At 37.1% G+C, this 18,575-nt stretch overlaps 1 protein-coding gene across 1 annotated transcript in view; it reads right to left on the bottom strand.

Moving 5' to 3' along the window:
* Positions 1-18,575, bottom strand: part of LOC120623675 (neprilysin-4-like) — a 77,387-nt gene that overhangs the window by 50,386 nt on the left and 8,426 nt on the right. The window contains exon 2 of the mRNA XM_039889845.1: positions 7,463-7,536. Coding sequence (XP_039745779.1) covers positions 7,463-7,536 — 74 coding nt within the window. The remainder of the gene's footprint in view (positions 1-7,462; positions 7,537-18,575) is intronic.

Genomic DNA, 18,575 nt, shown 5'->3' with positions numbered 1-18,575 from the left:
CAAAAGCAATCTCTTGAAATGTTATTGTCACATGAAATTATAATACAAAATAATTATAATAACCGAGACCGACAGCTTAACGTGCTCTACTAAACACCACCAAATTCCTAATTCCGAGTAGTAATGAGATTTTTAACAGAAACCACCAATACCTAACAGTTATCGACGCGGACATTGAACCCAAGACTCGATAATCCGTAGTCAAACTGCTTACCACTAGACCAACGAGGCAGTTTGGTTAGGCAGTCCATGTTTGTACGACAATACAGGAACAAGTGTGCACGACGCGACGTCACGCGACGAATATAATCAATTGTAATTTCGCTGAGAACATCTCTCTTTGTGTGGAGTGCGGAAGATATGGAGGCAATGCGCGCCATTGTTGTTAATAACGCATATGTTATATCTATAAATCATTGGGTGGATACTTAGAGTACATGCAAGCATTAATAAATTTAAAATCAGAAGTGGGATTATAAGTCCAGATTGTAGGATTAAAACTAACAACTTTTGTTGTCTGCAATGTCACCTAGTGAAAAGCAATGATGCTAATATTCTAACGGGCTAACCTGTTTGGGGAACCATCATCATCATCATATCGACCCATTACCGACCCGCTACAGGGCACGGGTCTCCTCTCACGATGATAAGGGCCTTAGTCCACCACGCTGGCTCATTGCGAATTAGTGGACTCCGCATATCTTTGAGAATATTATTTAGAACTATCAGGCATGCAGGTTTCCTCACCATGTTTTCCTTCGCCGTCAAAGCAAGTAAAATTTTTAATTACATAAAACGCATATAACTTTTAAAAGTAAGAGGTGCGTGCTGGGATTCTAACTCGGCCCCCGAACTGCGCTATCACCGCTTCGCCGTTAGGGAAAATTGTATATAGTAACTCCTACTTTCGACTCAGCATCATGGCCTGGCAACGCATCTTCGCACCCGGGACCTTCCAAGTTCCACGCTTATATGGCGGGTTAAGTTTATTTTGTACGAGATACGTTCTTTGTAACAGTGTAGTTTATATTTGATTAGGAACATGTTGTAGAAACTGTGCGTTTTTTTCGTGCCATATCAATTCTGACAAATTGTTCTATTATACAATGTTGCTTTGTTTATGCAAAACATAGCATCCTTGTTTAAATATCAGACTCTTTCTTCGCAGTTATCTGCACTGAAAAGCGTGCAAATAGTTATATTTTAGTTTTTCTTATTAGCTTTAAACTGTAAACAATCTTTGCTTTAGTTTTTAGTGTAAAGTTTGTTTTAACAATACAATAAAACAAATGTGTTGAAAAAAATAAAAAATATTCTGCAAGGTGAAGTGTTAAAAACAACGCTTAATGATTCTGACGTTACGCCACGTTTATTAATGAGCCAGATCCAATGACCCCCTTATTAATAAACGTGGTCAAAGACGTTGTTTTTGAGGGTAAGGCGTTAAGAAGCAATTTGGCACAAATTGATAAAATCTTGCATGAGATTTATGTGAAAATTTTTGGTTGGTAGTGCTTGAGTACATGTATTAAGAACACGCCATTAAGAGGAATATGGTTTTGTTATTTTTAAATTTTATTGATCTTTTTCTAATAAAACACAAGGCACTCATAATCGGCCCCCTACAGGGAACGGGTCTCCTCCCACAATGAGAAGGGATTAAGGCCGTAGTCCACCACGCTGGCCCGGTGCGCATTGGTGGACTCCACACACCTTTGAGAACATTGTCGAGAATTCTCAAACCTGCAAGTTATATTTTAATTACTCAAAAAACGCACATAACTTAAAAAGTTAGAGGTGTTCAAACCTTTCATATACTTAAACGACAACAAATTGCTCTAACTTCATAGCGTAAGATGGTGATAACAAAAAAAATACCCGGCTAAGTTTGTTGTGGGTTCTTCTAAGAAGAAGAACCCACAACGGCGCGGCTTATAAAGCGCGTTAGGAAGCTTTAGGTTTAAGTTGGCTAATGAAGTTATCACCGTCCCCTTACAATTATGTAAAAATATATATATGAACGCTTCATAAGGGCCTGTGATAGTCCTACATGGTTATTTAGAGGTTAAATTCGTTGTGCTTGGGGTACTACTTTAGGAAAATATTTCCTAGGACAGCTTGGGGCTACGGCACTGCACTGAGGGTAGGTGCACCAAAGTTGTTTTTCATTGACTGCCTCTTCATTATAAATGTCACTAGAGTACTTTATACTATTCATTGGCTAAAAAGCATAATTGTTTTAAATACAGTATGGCGGAGGACCTTCCTGTGATATGTTAGTGATAAAGTTCTAACCATGACTGAACTGGGCCACCGATCACTTTGTCCTAATGCTAATGAATGCACTAACTTCACATACATAAATTTCGTGTGTAATTTCAGCGGATATCCCGTGCTGATAATTAACTGTTAACTTATTTAAATAGAAAAGTTGGCAAAATGATAAAACTACTTTCAAGGTTTCTCGCATTCAGTAGATAGCAAAAACGTTATAATAGAGAAGAGGTATTATATGGTTTAGTAACGTCATAATAGGGCTGGTAATGGGCACATGGACCCATGGATGAACGATCATGAAGGCCTAGAGGGGTCCATGTTTTATTAGAATTAAAGTGGGTCAAAATAGCGTCCAAAGAAGTCGGTTACAAACATACATACAACATATTCCATTATTCAACAGTCTGAAAAATAGTATATTTTTTCGTGTGATGTATTTATTTTTTTTCTTTTGAATTTATTTACAAGCTTAGGCACGCATTGGTTTGTTTGGACTTGTTTTTTTTAAAGGTTGTAAAGTGGAACCCGTAAAATGAATATCATAGTGTTTATATCCTCATTGCAGCTTTGGCTCACACAGGTTTTAAATGCGAAAGTGCCTATTTGTTTGTTACCTATGTTCAACTTACCGCTGAAACGATCATAACAGAATTCAAAACAGATAGTCTACATCCCCGTAAAGGACAAAGGATACTTTTTATCCCGGCAAAATAAATAGGTTAAAGCCTACAAAAAATCTTTGTATTGTATTTGTTGCCTATGTTTAGCTAAACTCCTGAAACGATCTCGATGAAATTTCAAATAGATAGATACGTTGCACCCTACGGACTCAAAATTCAAAATATACAGGTGAATAAAGGAGAACACTGATAAGCAAAGTCAAATCTCGACATACATTGAAAAAAAAAGGTACATTCATACGATACTTTATATTCCGGCAGACGTAAAATCAACGATAAATGTGCCATGTTTGAAATACACCTCATACACTAGTACACAAAGTGTAACCGTTTAAGAAGGAAAGGAAACGTGCCTAGTTGCCGACGCGGTTTTTGCATGGCTATTGTCTCGATCACTTCTTGCGCTAGATATTAAGTATAATCGTTTGACTCCCACATTATTGCCGATCTATTTATCAGTGAGCGTTTTGTGTCGAGGCATTTGTATTACTCTTTTTAGATTGCAGTAGCGCGTATTTAGACCATAGAATAAATTCTCTATGGATCTATGGTATCACGCTTTACTTCAGACTTCAAACCCATGCTAATCAAATAGATAGATAGATAGATAAATTCTTTATTGCACACAATTAAGGGAAAAAGATAATATAAATTGAAAACATAAATATAAGAAGAATAAAAATGCGCAAATGCGGTCTTATCGCTTTAAATGGTCTCCTCCAGACAACCTTTAATGAAAGAAGAAAAGGCAAGAAGAGTAGATTTATTTCTTAGGATTAAATTTTTAGTTTATTTATTGATTGCTCTCGTCACTGTATATGTAATTTCAATTTGATTATCTCACAGACAGTTTAGTTTATTTGTGTGAAAGTAAAGCTTTCACACAAACAAACACACACACACATTTTATACAAAGTAAACGCATATACAGAAGAAACTGAGAATAGAGAATAGAGCGTGCAAAGGCGGTCTTATCACTAAAGCCATCTCTTCCAGACAACCTTTGACGTTGGGGGAAACGAAGGAACGGGTAGGTGCAGCAATTAAATTTTAAAAATTAATTTTAGTTTGGAGTGGTGATATATAAAAAAAATAAATAAATATACTACGACAACACATGCATCGCTATCTAGCAGATAGCTGATGAATATTTTTATGAATATAATACACATAAATACTTATAATATACAGATCAACACCCAGACACTGAAAACGTTCATGTTCATCACACTGACATTTTTCCTGTTGTGGGAATCGAACCTGCCCACTTTGCCAAACGGCTATCAATCGCAGTAATGGTAGTAGTAGCACGGAGAACGCTGCTGCCCGCTCTCCGTTATATTTCCTTAGTCGACTCGTACGACACCCGCGGAAAGAAGAGGGGTGGTGACAACTGTATTCTGAAATGCCGTCTCCACACGGCGTCAACAATTACTATAAAAAAAACCCTACAAACTCGATTGTAAAGTCTTTTGTAAGATACGCAAATGCAACATGAGTATTGTAGTATAATCAACTCATCAGTCGCAAACATTAAGTAAAGCTAACTTAGTGTGTCCCAACTATACTCTTAAGCGGAGTGCTTACATAATAAAATGTATAGAACATTGCGTCGATGCGATCTCTAGACTTCCTGGATATTAAGATGCCATCTTTCAAAGCAGCTATTACATTATTCGATATTATTATACTAGAAAGCAATTGTCTCTTTACTCATTACACGCATATTCTAGTAGGTGTTAACTATAGTTATAGTTTCGTTACTATATCTAATTTATTTTAATAATAATCTGTTACTTTATTTCATTAATAACTAGCTGACCCGTGCTACTTTATCAGCACCAAATCAGTTATTACCGGAAAACACAAATAAAATTACATTTTCTAAAAATGAATCCTGGCTAGATCGATTTATAGCCCCCGAAACGCCCTGTATATTAAATTTCATGAAAATCGTTGAAGCCGATTCCGAGATTCCAATTATATATATAAGAATTGCTCATTTAAAGATATAAGATAAGAATAATAATAATCTCTTTATTTCAGGAAAAGCCCATAGTGAAAATGCATACTTCAAACATTTTAATGGCGTTTTTTATTCCACTACAGGTTACCCCTTGACTGCAATCTCACCTGGTGGTAAATGATGATGCTAGCGGGCTAACCTGTTAGGGAGTATTGTAGTCTCTAATAAGTTTCTACACGACATCGCACCGGAATTCTTAATTGCTTAGCGGCACGTCTTCGTCGGTAGGGTGGTGACTAGCCACGGTCATAGCCTCCCACCAGTGGCGTGCATAGAGGGTATGCACAGGGTAAGCAGATGATATAAAATGAAGAAAATCCTCCAGTACGAATTTTAAACACCTAAGAATAGGCATTTTAAGAGTTATAAAAAGCCTACCCTTAAGTATATATAACTCGTATTGGACATTTTCTTCACTAAATAAATTCCCAAATTGCCCCTGTCGGGAATCCAACCCGGGACCACGTACTTAAATTCACAGCGCTAACCGATGCGCCAAAGAGGTCGTCAAAAACGTGTAATTGAAACTGTTTTGCGAGTTTATTTAATACCAATTAAGATGCCACTGTCTCACGGACATTGACTGTTCAGTGATAAGAGAGAAAACAGCTATTGAAGTTCAAAACAATAAATAGGTATGTAGCCGCTGCTGTAAAGTACTTTTGAATCTCTTAGCGATTTTTCGACTGTTCAACTGAGCTTGAGTCTAGCTCCAAATAGCCATAAGCCAAACATTGAGGTACTAAGGCCGTAATATAAAAGTAAATAGTTAAAATCTGCCAATTAACTCAATCCGATCAAATAAAAAACTAAAAGTTATACAAGTAGGTCATCATTATCAAGCCACGCCAAGCCACTTCAGCATATTTTGGGCTGGTGGGCTTTAAGATGTGTCATTGATAGAAATGCCGGTGATCTATTCCCCTAGCCCCGTTATAGATCACTTGTGACAATAATCGTCAAAGCCCACCAATCCACACTGGAGCAGTGTGGTGGGTTTATGCTCTAAACTTTTTCTTCTATTCAATTATTCTATAGTCAATTATATTATAATATTAATTTTAATGCACGTTTGATCGCTGCGGTAGACTGAGACGATAAAGACAGTTAGTTACATAAAAAAACCTTCATATAATTTAACGGTTTTACCCAAATAAACTATTTTTATTTTTTATTTTTTAACGGTTCTTGCTTAATTTGTATATAAAATATGAAATTTTATCTGGCTTTAACGGCAAGTTTTGATAGTCGGAAATGATGGCCTAAAGCGTTCTACGAGGCACAAGGTACAAGCTACGCTTGTTTTCGAAATCAGGGTTGGTTCTTTCGACATTTCTGTTAGGGAAAACTCAATGGAAATAACCATGCATAAAAATAAATCGGCGAGATAGGGAATCAAGTCTTGGTAGATCGTACATGTTAAGTAGAAGACAAACGAGGCAGACATACATAGTATAGTTCCCTTAGGAGTGAGCAATTTGCAAAAGGAATAAAACGCCAATGGTGTAATAGTAATATCCTCTAAAAACAGAGCATCATTTCGCAGGACATGCAAGGAACACGTCCTACAGCCCTGTGTCTGTCAACCTGAGACGTAGATATCAAGCCTCATATGCCTTTAATTCAGTGGCGTGCCCTTAATACATGCACAAAAGCACTGCCTACCCTGAAATTGATATATAGCTCGTATCGGAGGAGGATTTTTGCCGTTCTATGCTGTATGCATACTCGGGTAAGAAACCCAGTGCACAATTACAATGAGCAACCATACCCTTCAGATCGGAACACAGCATTGCAACAATGCTGCTTAGCGGCAGAAAGCATGGTGGTAGTAGTTCCGAAGACGAGCTCTGTCATGAAAAGCTCTGCTTCTACTAGTAGAAGTAGTGCTTTTTGGCTAACGCTGAATCCTGAATCCTGAACGCGAGATCCTTCTTAGGGGCGGTGCCCCTGTACTACATTTCCAACTTGTCTTGTATACAGCAAGCAAGCACGCAGAAACCGATTATGGGGTTAATATAACTGATGTACTCCTAACAGACTAGCCCGTTACCATCTCAGATTACATCATTATTTACCAACAGGTGAAACTGCAATCAAGGGCTAACTTGAAGTAGAATTTAAAAAAACGCGTTAGAAGTTATACTTCTTTGGCGCAACAAGATTAAAATCGTTTCAAGAATTTTATCTTTCAACTTATTCTACGTTTGTAGAAAAATCGACACTAACTAAGTTATCTCATTTTCGGACAACCAAGTTTCACTCAACATTAAAAGTTGAGTATACAATGAAATCACTGGAATGAGCCCGCAGACTTTGACAATTGTAAGTGTACATTCAAACCATTTTTTGAAAAACTAAAACGTTAACTATAGCTAACTTCAGGGTGCCATTTTTGTGACGGTGAGCGTGTGCATCGTAAAATTTACGCGCCTAAAGAAGTATAACTTCAAAGAAATAAAAGCATCATGCAACTCACAGTTTCTCCTCGAGCCCGCTTGCTGTGTCGGGCGGCCTGGCGGAGCGCTGACTCTCACTGTCGATGTCCTTGACCTGCAGATGAAGATTGGTCACGTAAATCTTTACGCCTCGAGCGACCCGCCACCACTTTAGCGTATTGCAAATAGGGTTGATACATAGCTCAACAGCAACCTTTCATTTTATTCATAAACTCGCTAACTCCACCCTACGACCTCCTGCATTATAAATTTAAGTAGGAGTTCCTGGGTTTGATTTCCGGCACGGGCAATTTGGGAATTTATAATTTCTGACAAACACACAACTATTGCACACCATATGAAAAATACAGGTTTTTTTTTTTAAATAACGATTTTACACAATATATAAAATTTGGCGGCCTTATCGCCACATTGTGATCGCTTCCTGGCTACCAATGGCGTAAACATAAAATCAAAAACCTACAGAACCCTCATTTAACCATTATTGCATTGTGTCCAAAAACAGTGAAAACGCCCCGCGCACGTTTGACTTCAAACTCGCGCTATGTTGCTAGCTCACAATTTTTTTCTCATTTTCCCATTTAAATACATAAAAACAGTACGGTCACGTCATATTCTTTGTAAACGTTTAGAACTTTACACGTAACATAATAACCGACAGCTGTTTAATGTAATCACCTGTTCGAGAAACACTACTAAAGTGGAGTGGTTTTTGATGCATCAATATTAGTCGTGTACACGGTTTCTGTATGTTCTTAAGTCTATGCCTTTGATAGTCTGTAGTAATAAACGGTCTTTTTCGATTATCTAACAGATAAATATCTACGGCCGATCCTTTGGTCTGTTATCATCATGATTGGCGCAGTTTGCAACGACCCTGCTTTCTGAGTCCAAGGTCGTGGGTTCGATTCCCACTATTGGAAAATGTTTGTGTGATGAGCATGAATGTTTTTCAGTGTCTGGGTGTTTATATTTATATTCTAAGTAAGTATATCTATATATGTAAAAGAAAGTTGTGTTAGTTACACCATTTATAACTCAAGAACGGTTGGTCCAATATTTATGATATTTGATTTTTTGGATTCCTCTTACGCCGGATTAGGATAATAAGTATTAAAATATAACATTCGTCAAAAAAAAAAAATGATCCGCGGTACGAAGTTCGCTGGGACAGCTAGTTATTCATAAAAATATTCATCAGTCATCTTAGTACCCATAACACAAGCTACGCTTACTTTGGGGCTAGATGGCGATGTGTGTATTGTCGTAGTATATTTATTATTTATTATTATTATTATTTACTAACCCTTTACCAGCCCATTACAGGGCACGAGTTTCTTCCCACAATGAGAAGGGTTTAGGCCGTAGTATACCAAGCTGGCCTAGTTCGCACTGGTGGACTCTACACGCCGTTGAGAACATAATGGAGAACTCTCAGGCATACAGGTTTCCTCAAGATGTTTACATAACTTAGAAAAGTTAGAAGCTTGATTTTTATTGTATTCGAATATCAGAATATCACCAGTGGTCTGTGTCCGATTACGATAAAGTACAAAACGGTTGTTGTAGAACGTGACCGCGTGGATTCGGGCCATACGCTACTGAGCTAAAAAAGTTCACACAAAGAAGACAACTGGTACCTCACCCATGAATGTCAGTTCGGTTTTAGTAAAACAAAGCTCGTATCTAGAACACTGCAACCATTGTAACTGGACTACAACTCATACAAATGAAACAACGGAAACTTCGTAACTCTGGGCTATAGAATTTAGACCCACCACACTGCTCAAGCCTAAAATAAGAGTCAACGGGCTTAGATATTATCGTTATAATAATATAGACTTTTGAAATTAGAATAGGATAGAATAGATAATAATATACACTTTCAAAAATAGACTAGAATAGAAAAACTTTATTGCAACACAACACAATAGGAAAAACACAAGGAAAACAGTTACAGTAGTAGTGCTAGGGTGCAAAGGCGGCCTTATCACTAAAAGTGATCTTTTAATGGCAACCTTAGCGTACGAAGCCGATAAAAAAGTGGAAAGACTATACTTCAATATCTATTTAATGCAAGCTTTTGCTAGCGACTTCGTCTGCGTTTACTTTTTCAAACGCGTGTGAAGTCCACCAATCCGCACTGGACCAGTGTGGTGGACTACGGCCTTATCCCCGTCCATTGTGGGAAGAGACCGGTGCGCTGTAATGGGCCGGTAATGGGTCGATATGATGATACAGTGCTTAATTTTCTGATATTTAAGTAGAATCGTTTTTAAGAATCAATTAGACAAACGAAACGAGTAGAGAAGATACAATCGGCAACCCTATCGTTGTTCACTTACGTTGCTCCATAGATTTGGCTAACGTTTACAAATTTTAATAATAAAAAAAGAACTATTAAGTATACTTTGAAGCAATTTAAAGCATGCTCGTTGACTGCAATGTATTTTGCATAACTTTTTTTATTCCATTCCATTGACAAAGCTGGTGCTTAATTTGCGTCGGAGATGAGTTTTTTCCTGTGGCAAAAAACAGACTACAGACATGTTATGGTGGTCTTCGAAACCACCGCAGCAAGGTATAGTATGTACCTAAGCATCTTAGGTACAAACCTTCGCTGGTATCGAAGGTGATTTAGATTTTTATTAGTTTTATTCTAATATTTAAAATATGCAAAAGAAATAATAATATAAGAATTCATAACTACAAATATTACTAAGAAATAGTATTAAATATTTTGTATATTTGTATGTACCTAATGGAAAAACTTAAAAAAAAAATAGAAACCTACATTTTCAACTAATACGTAGACTATATCTAATATCTTATTACAGTAATATGTATTTCGACTTTTAATATAGCACTTGTAAATCCAGCTGGAACGAGCCTTTTAGATAAATAGATTGCATCCTAGATGGTCAAACAAAAACTTACTTTTAAATACGAGAAATTTAAACATATCTATATTTTTTTTAGCGGTTCATCTACTATAATCGTGGGGCAGCCGTGGGTAGAGCTAGTAGACTTTAAGGATGGCGCATAGACAAGGAAGTCGGTGCTGTTTTTTTAAATCCTATTATTTAAAGTCGCTTTAAATGCATCAGCACCAACACCGGATAACAGATGATACGACCGAAATGATTTCGCTAATGACATCAGATGGCATTGTGTGGAAACAATGGCCGCTGAGATAAGATACCGCTACGCTGAGCACGAGGGTACAGCCTCACCGGTGCATTTATCGCTATATTTTGACAATAAATAATGCTCTAATAATTACGTTATTGGGCAGCGGAGTGTGAGCGGTGATAGCCTAGTGGTGAGCGCTTCGACGCTTCTTGGGAACGGTTCGAAGTTCGATCCCCTCACCTCTAACTCGTAGCTATGTGCGTGTTTAATTTAATTTTAGGCCTTTAAAATATCTCTTGTTTTAACGGTGAAGAAACATCGTGAGGAAAGGTGGTGGTGGACAACGGCCTGACCACTTCTCATTCTGAAAGATCCGTACCCAATTTAAAGAACGGCTATCCTAGTTAGTTTCGTCAGTCATCTCATTACTATCCTTAGCTGAGATGACTGACGAATATTTTTATGAATAATATACATTAACACTTATAATATACAGATAAACACCCAGACACTGAAACACAATCATGTTTATCGCACAAACATTTTCCAGTTGTGGGAATCGAAACCACAGCCTTGACTCAGAGAGTACATATATACATAGCACATGGAAAGCATTCGGTGACGATGACGCCAGTTCCATGAGTTTTATTCGCCCAAAAAGTGCTCAATGCGCCTAAAGAAGTTTTCACATCAAAAATATAATGAAATAAAAATACAAAAAATTCATCATGAAAAAACGCTCTCAGAACATAGTACAAAATTTTGCATTAAAAATTCATAACAACAGCGAAGAGGTATACCTGTCGCAATCAAGTAACGAATCTCTGGAACGAATCTGAATAATTCGCTTTCCTTTTTAAAAAATTTGGTTGACAAATGGTTACAAAATTTTAGATGAAATATCGGGGCTAGGAAAACAGTAGTATTGAGCAATCGTCGCTAATTAAATATAAATGTGGGTATATTGTAAAAAAATCCAAACTTAGGGACATTAAAAATACCGGACACAAGAAACCACCTTTTTTTGACTTTCTAGGTCATTTATTTGTACTCTAATTTTTAAGCCAAGCTCCGTAGAGAAGAAGTGAGAGCGGAGTTCCCAGGTTCCCAGCAATTTCCTTTGGTCTGGTCAGGTGGAAGGCTTCGGCCGTGGCTAGTCACCTCCCACGTACAAAGACGTGCTGCCATGCAATTAAGCGTTCCAACCGCGTAGAAACCGATGAAAGGTATGGGTTCAATATAACTGCCATACCCCCTAACAGGTAACCCTTGGGTTAGCAAGGCTAGCATGGCCAGGAACAATTTTGGCGGGGGAAAAGACAAAAACAGTTTATCTTTAAAACAGCTTTAACTCTCCGAGCATTGGCGCATTTGTGGAAATAATATCCAAATAAAAATAATTAACAAAAAAACATTTATTTCGACCGACTTGGATCATAAATTGTTAGTAATATAAGTGAGACTTGACCTTGACTTTATATTACTAAGTCAAAAACTATATTAGAGTAGGCCCCTTATGATGCGTATACATGAGAAATGTATACACGGTAGTGAGACGATGGCGATAACCATATTCTTAAACTTAAAACTAAGCTACGAGGGTTCCAAACGCGTCCTGGTCTAAGAAGAAGCCCACGACAAACTTACCCGCAGGGTGATTACGTATCTCGCGACAGCAATGCGACAGTCGTAAATCTAGCAATCACTGCTGTCAAACGTCACTTTAGTTTATTTATTGTATGGAAAAGTGACGTTTGACAGCAGTGATTGCAAGATTTACGCCTGTCGCATTGCTGTCGCGAGATACGTAATCACCCTGCCGGTGTTCTTTTTTGTTATCACCATCTCACATTGTCATTTAAAATTATTAGAAGAGCAACCTGGTTAGAGAAATAATTCACACCTAAGCGTTTTTATCGATTACCTAGTCCTTTATACTATAAAAGGACTTTTCTATAAGCTTACTGCAAACTTTGAACTCTTTAAGAGACATCTCCAAGTTGTCAATGGGTAGTTTATCGTAAAATTGTATGCCTTCAGGCTTCAAACGAATTATGAATGTTATGTAAAGACATTTTTTAGTCAAAAAATATATAGACGTGTAAATTTTATCCCTTGTCGAGGGATATAATCGGGGGATATCATTTTTGTCTCCTGCATCTGCTAACCTTGTATTCAAAGGCGATATTTCACGCATTTGTCAGCAACAAAAAGCCAACCTGCAGTTATGTCATATCGCTCTACTTGCAGTGTGTTAGAGTGGCTTGCGTGGCTGTACCCATTTGGTTGCACAGCTTGCCACACGGTGCTCTAGTTATGGCTTACTTTGCTCGACTTTTGCTCGTTTTTCAAACCGCAGCTAAGTACCCACCCGAATTTGAAAGGTTAAGAATCATCACTATTGTAAACGAACGTAATTTTTTTTGCGAAACATACAAGATGTAAAGATCTTTGTGTAAGTACTTATGACGGTAATGTAATCTGATGCTAACTTAAGATATCATTAGACTAAGTAGGTACCTACCTACATTAAGACATAACCCGAAACGCGGGCATTGGTGTAACTACCCTAGAGCGCACAAGCTCGAAGTCCGAATAATATCAGAGTCGAATAACAGTGTCGGTAAGGTTTGCTTACACACAGATGACGTCACGCGCATATAATATTAATAAAATAACCGTGTTTCGTTGAGAGTGAACCACAGATTAAAAATACGATTATTTTAAACTGGTTACATGAAATTCTAATCTTTTAAATAATATTCACTTTTTAACCTAAAATAAACTATGTTAAAGTAAATAAAATCTAAAACGTCATCGCATCCACCGCAGCGAGGCACAGTTCCTAAGATGCTGGCAGCATTGCCCCTTATATTATTGTCGAATAACTATATAAGTAATAAAATTTATCCAAGAAAGCAATAAATATCTACACGATTTTTTTTTAATAAATTTTTATACATATGTTTTTTATATTCGAATACATAATTGCAGTATCCCGCTTTCTTGGAGCTGTTCTTTTCATACAGGTAACCTAAGGCCGCCCATGCGTGCCTAAAAATGTCTGTATTTTTTTTTGTTTAATACTTAATTTTATGTACCTACATGTATATGTTGAAGTGTGTGCAGTAAATTATTTCTTCTTTCAAATTCCTAAAGTCTAATTTCATTTATAATTACGCTTTGAGGGTCCTTAGTTGCGTAACTAAGCCGAATCGTGGTAAATTAAACAAAAAACATTTATTTCAAGTAGGCCTAGTTTATAAACACTTAATAATATTTCTCGAACAGCTCACGTCATTCCATTTAGCAGTTTACAGTAATTATTTTACCTCTAATGTTCTAAACGTTTACCACAAAATGGGATAAGTTTGTAAGCTAGCAACATTTGGCTGGTGTGAAGTGAGACGTGCGCGGGGCGTTTTCATAGTTTTTGGACACAATAGTGACTGAATGAGGGTTCTGAATGTTTTTAATTTTATGTTTACGCCATTGGTTGCCTGGAAGCGATCGCAATATGGCGATAAGGCCGCCAAATTGTATATATTGTGTAAAATCGTTATTTTAAAAAAAATCCTGTGTATTTATGTGGTGTGCAACAAAAGTCGCGTGTTTGTTAGAAATTATAAATTCCCAAATTGCCTCTGCAAGGAATCGAACCCGGGACCTCCTGCTAACATTTATAATGCAGGAGATCGTAGTGTGGAGTGTAATAGCGAGTTTATGGATAAAATGAAAGGTTGTGGTTGAGGTAGCAACGCTATTTGCAGTATGCTGAAAGTAGCGGGTCGCTTGAGGCGTAAAGATTAACGTGTGATTAATTAGGGTTCTGTATGTTCTATATTCTGTGTTCACGGCATTGGAACTAAGCCGCTCCGAGTACGGTAAACGTTTAATTCATACGCATTCACGATATCCATCTTCAACAAGTGAACAATAACGAAATCAACATAAAAGGCACAGCAACACCATGTACGCATGAGTACGGTAATACGGCGCACAGACTGCAATTAAAAGACAACGCGGATGAATAAAACATGCGCATGCATAATGAAGGCATCTTCGCATTGCTCCACCATTACCGCGGTGGGAAACGGCGCCGCGGTAAAGGGAGATGAGTAACATATAAGCGCTTTATATTATGTATTGCTGTGAGCACGACTTTTATGATGGAAGTAGGTACGTTAGGTCCTAATATGATTATAATCAGTGATAGCGTAGTGGTTAGGACCTCGGATTCACTTTCGGTGGGCCGAGATCAGATCCCGACACGCACATTTCCATGTTATGTGCGTTTTGAGCAATTAAATTAGCTGAAGTGGCAATGGGCAGGGCACTTAGCTCGGAGAACCGATGTTCAGGAGGACAGGTTCATTTACGCTCACTACAATTTAATGATTCTTAAAACATGTACGTTATCATTACCGGTAGGAAACGAAGGCTTTACAGGTATTGAACACCCGGATAAGTTAGTTGTGGGTTTCTTCTTAGACCACGGAAACGTTACAATTCAAAGTGGCACTTTTGATGCGTACATTACATGAGAATTATAAGGGAGTGAGATGATGGCGATAACCATATTCGTAAACTTAAAACTAAAGCTAAAACGCGTCCTGGTCTAAGAAGAAGCCCACAACAAACTTAGCCGGGTGTTTTTTTTTGTTATTACCATCTCACATTGTCATTTAAAATTATTAGAAAAGCAACCTGGTTAGAACAATAATGCATACCCAAGCTTTTTTATCGATTAGTCCTTTATACTATAATTGGACTTTTCTATAAGCTTACGTTTAATACAAACATTAAACTTTTTAAGAGACAAAACCGATGTTCAGGAGGACAGGTTCATTTACGCTCACTACAATTTAATGATTCTTAAAACATGTACGTTATCATTACCGGTAAGTAACGAAGGCTTTACAGGTATTGAACACCCGGATAAGTTAGTTGTGGGCTTCTTCTTAGACCACGGAAACGTTACAATTCAAAGTGGCACTTTTGATGCCTATATTACATGAGAATTATAAGGGAGTGAGATGATGGCGATAACCATATTCGTAAACTTAAAACTAAAGCTAAACCGCGTCCTGGTCTAAGAAGAAGCCCACAACAAACTTAGCCGGGTGTTTTTTTTTTGTAATTACCATCTCACATTGTCATTTAAAATTATTAGAAAAGCAACCTGGTTAGAACAATAATGCATACCCAAGCTTTTTTATCGATTAGTCCTTTATACTATAATTGGACTTTTCTATAAGCTTACGTTTAATACAAACATAAAACTTTTTAAGAGACATCTCCATTTTGTTACTCGTAGCTTTAGTTTTGTAGTTATATCGCCATCATCTTACTAGTAGAATTTTTGATATCGAGTACACATGGATACTCTATGGACTATGGTATGGACTATGGGGCTATGTGAATAAATGAAAAAAAAAATGAAAAAATATTTATTATCAAAAACAACATTTACAGATTCCATGATACCGATGGTACCCACACTAGGTATTCCTGTTTCGTGGGTGCCTATTTACAATTTAACAGCTTAAATTTATGTTGTCACTCGAATTACAGTCGATTAAACAATTCGTACAATACACTCTAATTATTGATAAAGTTGCATTTTGTATGATATTACGCTAGACACAAGAAAAGTTTTTCTGTTGAATCATAGGTTGAGGTAGCAAGCCAGGTAACAATTTTTGCTTTTACCTGTTTTACGGAACAATGTTTAATGTCACAAATACTGGTAACTTTATTATAAATAAAGGAGTCTATAAATGGACTGAAACGTTTAGCAAAGCTCGACTTGATTCTTGGCAACGGGAGCTTAAAGACCCGACGTTTGAGTAGAGTTTTATAATCTTTAGTGGATGTTATAAAGACTTAGTTACTTGATTTTGACCTTACAGAACAACCCTATACCTACTATACCCTACCCTAACAAATGCTCGGCTCCATCCGGAATCGAACCCTTTTCCTAACACGTAGTCTCACATGCTGATCTCTATAGTTAGACTAACGTATAAGTACTTTATATGCACGCTGCCGTGAGACCACGGCAAATATGTTGTAAATAGGTAGGTATGTTAATTAGATTATAATTGTTCGAGGACCTAGTGTGGTTTAGAAAATGCGCTTGACCATAAATCAAACCTTCCTCTGTTGTAAGGATTCATGCATTGGAAAAACGAAGATGCATCTATTTAGATAAAACTCTGTTTATATGTGTTCTGTTTTGTATGTGTGTAAAGAAACCTATATGTATTTTTTTATAGGAGGAAATTAAACTTCCAGTCTCCACTGATAACTGACCCTAATGATCCTAGAACTACTGAAAAAAACGTTTATTTCGTTTCTTACATAATAAAAAGATACATCTTATCGAGACCTCCAAATAAGTGTCAAAATACCTATACTTATTATACTTTTTTGAATTTTGAATTTGAATTTAATAATAAATACTATTAAGATCGAATCAATGGTATAATGGCAGTGACGTGCATAGAGGCTATGCACAGGGTATGCAGATGATATAAAATGAAGAAAATCTCAAGTACGAGTTAGAAATACTTAAGGGTAGGCTTTTAAAAGCAAGAAAAAAAAAAAGAGAAAAAAAAAAAAAACCCCACATAACCCAATTATTTATATAACCCAATTATTTACAATTCGGGTATCTCGTAATCAGGAGATTTCCCCCCCGTCAACAAAAAAAAAAAAAAAAAATTGCGTAAAATGGCCAAAATTCTCCTCCTATACGACCTATACATAAATTTTAGGGTATGCAGTGCTTTTGTGCATGTATGAAGTGCACGCCACTGCCTATCCTTAAGTATTTTATATCAGTTTTTTATATATTTTTATATCATACCTCATTTACACTTCTATGCACGCCACTGTATAATGGTATATGGGGTTAGTTTTTTTTTCTTCTTGTATTGTTAGTCCTATTTCGTCGAAGGTGCAGTTACGAATATTCGAGTTTTTTGGCCACATCTCAGGGAATGAAGGGTTGAACGATTAGTGGTGCAAGGACAGGTTGAAGGAAAAAGGGCAAGAGGGCGGTCACCTACTCGTTGCACAGATACGGTGAAATCGTTGACCCAGACAACTGTGGTGGAATGCTTTCGACACGCTACCAACCGCCAAAAGTGGAGAAGACTCGCGCGGGAAGCCGTGCAATCCAATGATGCCTAACGCCATTAAATTAATCTTAGCAGCCACGACCACTCTGTCAAGAGAGGGCAATGTTATACTTATATATTTAAGGAAAGAGCTTAGCTAGGAGTCTATTTGATCAAGTCAGAAATGAGGAGATGTGATTAGTCAAAGTCAAAGTCAAAAATATCTTTATTCAAGTAGACCCATAAGTCAGTCACTTTTGATGCATACATGAGAATTACACGGTAGTGAGATGATGGCGATTACCACATTCGTAAACTTAAAACTAAAGCTACAAGGGTTCCAAACGCGTCCTAGTCTAAGAAGAAGCCCACAACAAACTTAGCCGGGTGTTTTTTTTGTTTTCACCATCTCACATTGTAATTTAAAATAATTAGAAGAGCAACCTGGTTAGAGCAATAATTCACTATAGGTACTAAAGTTACCAACCTAGTAAGTTTAGTATTACATCCAAGTTATGTGGACCATGGTGTATGGCTGTTATATTAAACCTAATCGGTTTCTCCACGAAATTGTACCGGAACGCTAAATCGCATAGCGGCATGTTTTAGTCGACAGGGTGGTAACTAGTTACTAGTTACCAAGGCCGAAGCCTCCACCAGACCAGTCTAGAGAAAATTCAGAAATTATATACTTTCCAAATTTCCCTACCGGGGATCTAACCTGGGACACACCACTTAAAAACCGAGAACACCAGAGAGGTCGTCAAAAGTTTGGTGATGATGTTGATTATGAAAATTAAGCTTATTTTACTCCTCGAAAAGTAGTAGAATCTGTATGGACACCATACAGATTTATAATTTCTTCAATCCTTATATT

The sequence above is a fragment of the Pararge aegeria genome, chromosome 5, assembly GCF_905163445.1.
Source record: "Pararge aegeria chromosome 5, ilParAegt1.1, whole genome shotgun sequence".
Classification (NCBI taxonomy): domain Eukaryota; kingdom Metazoa; phylum Arthropoda; class Insecta; order Lepidoptera; family Nymphalidae; genus Pararge; species Pararge aegeria.
This window is presented reverse-complemented; position numbering and strand designations above follow the sequence as displayed.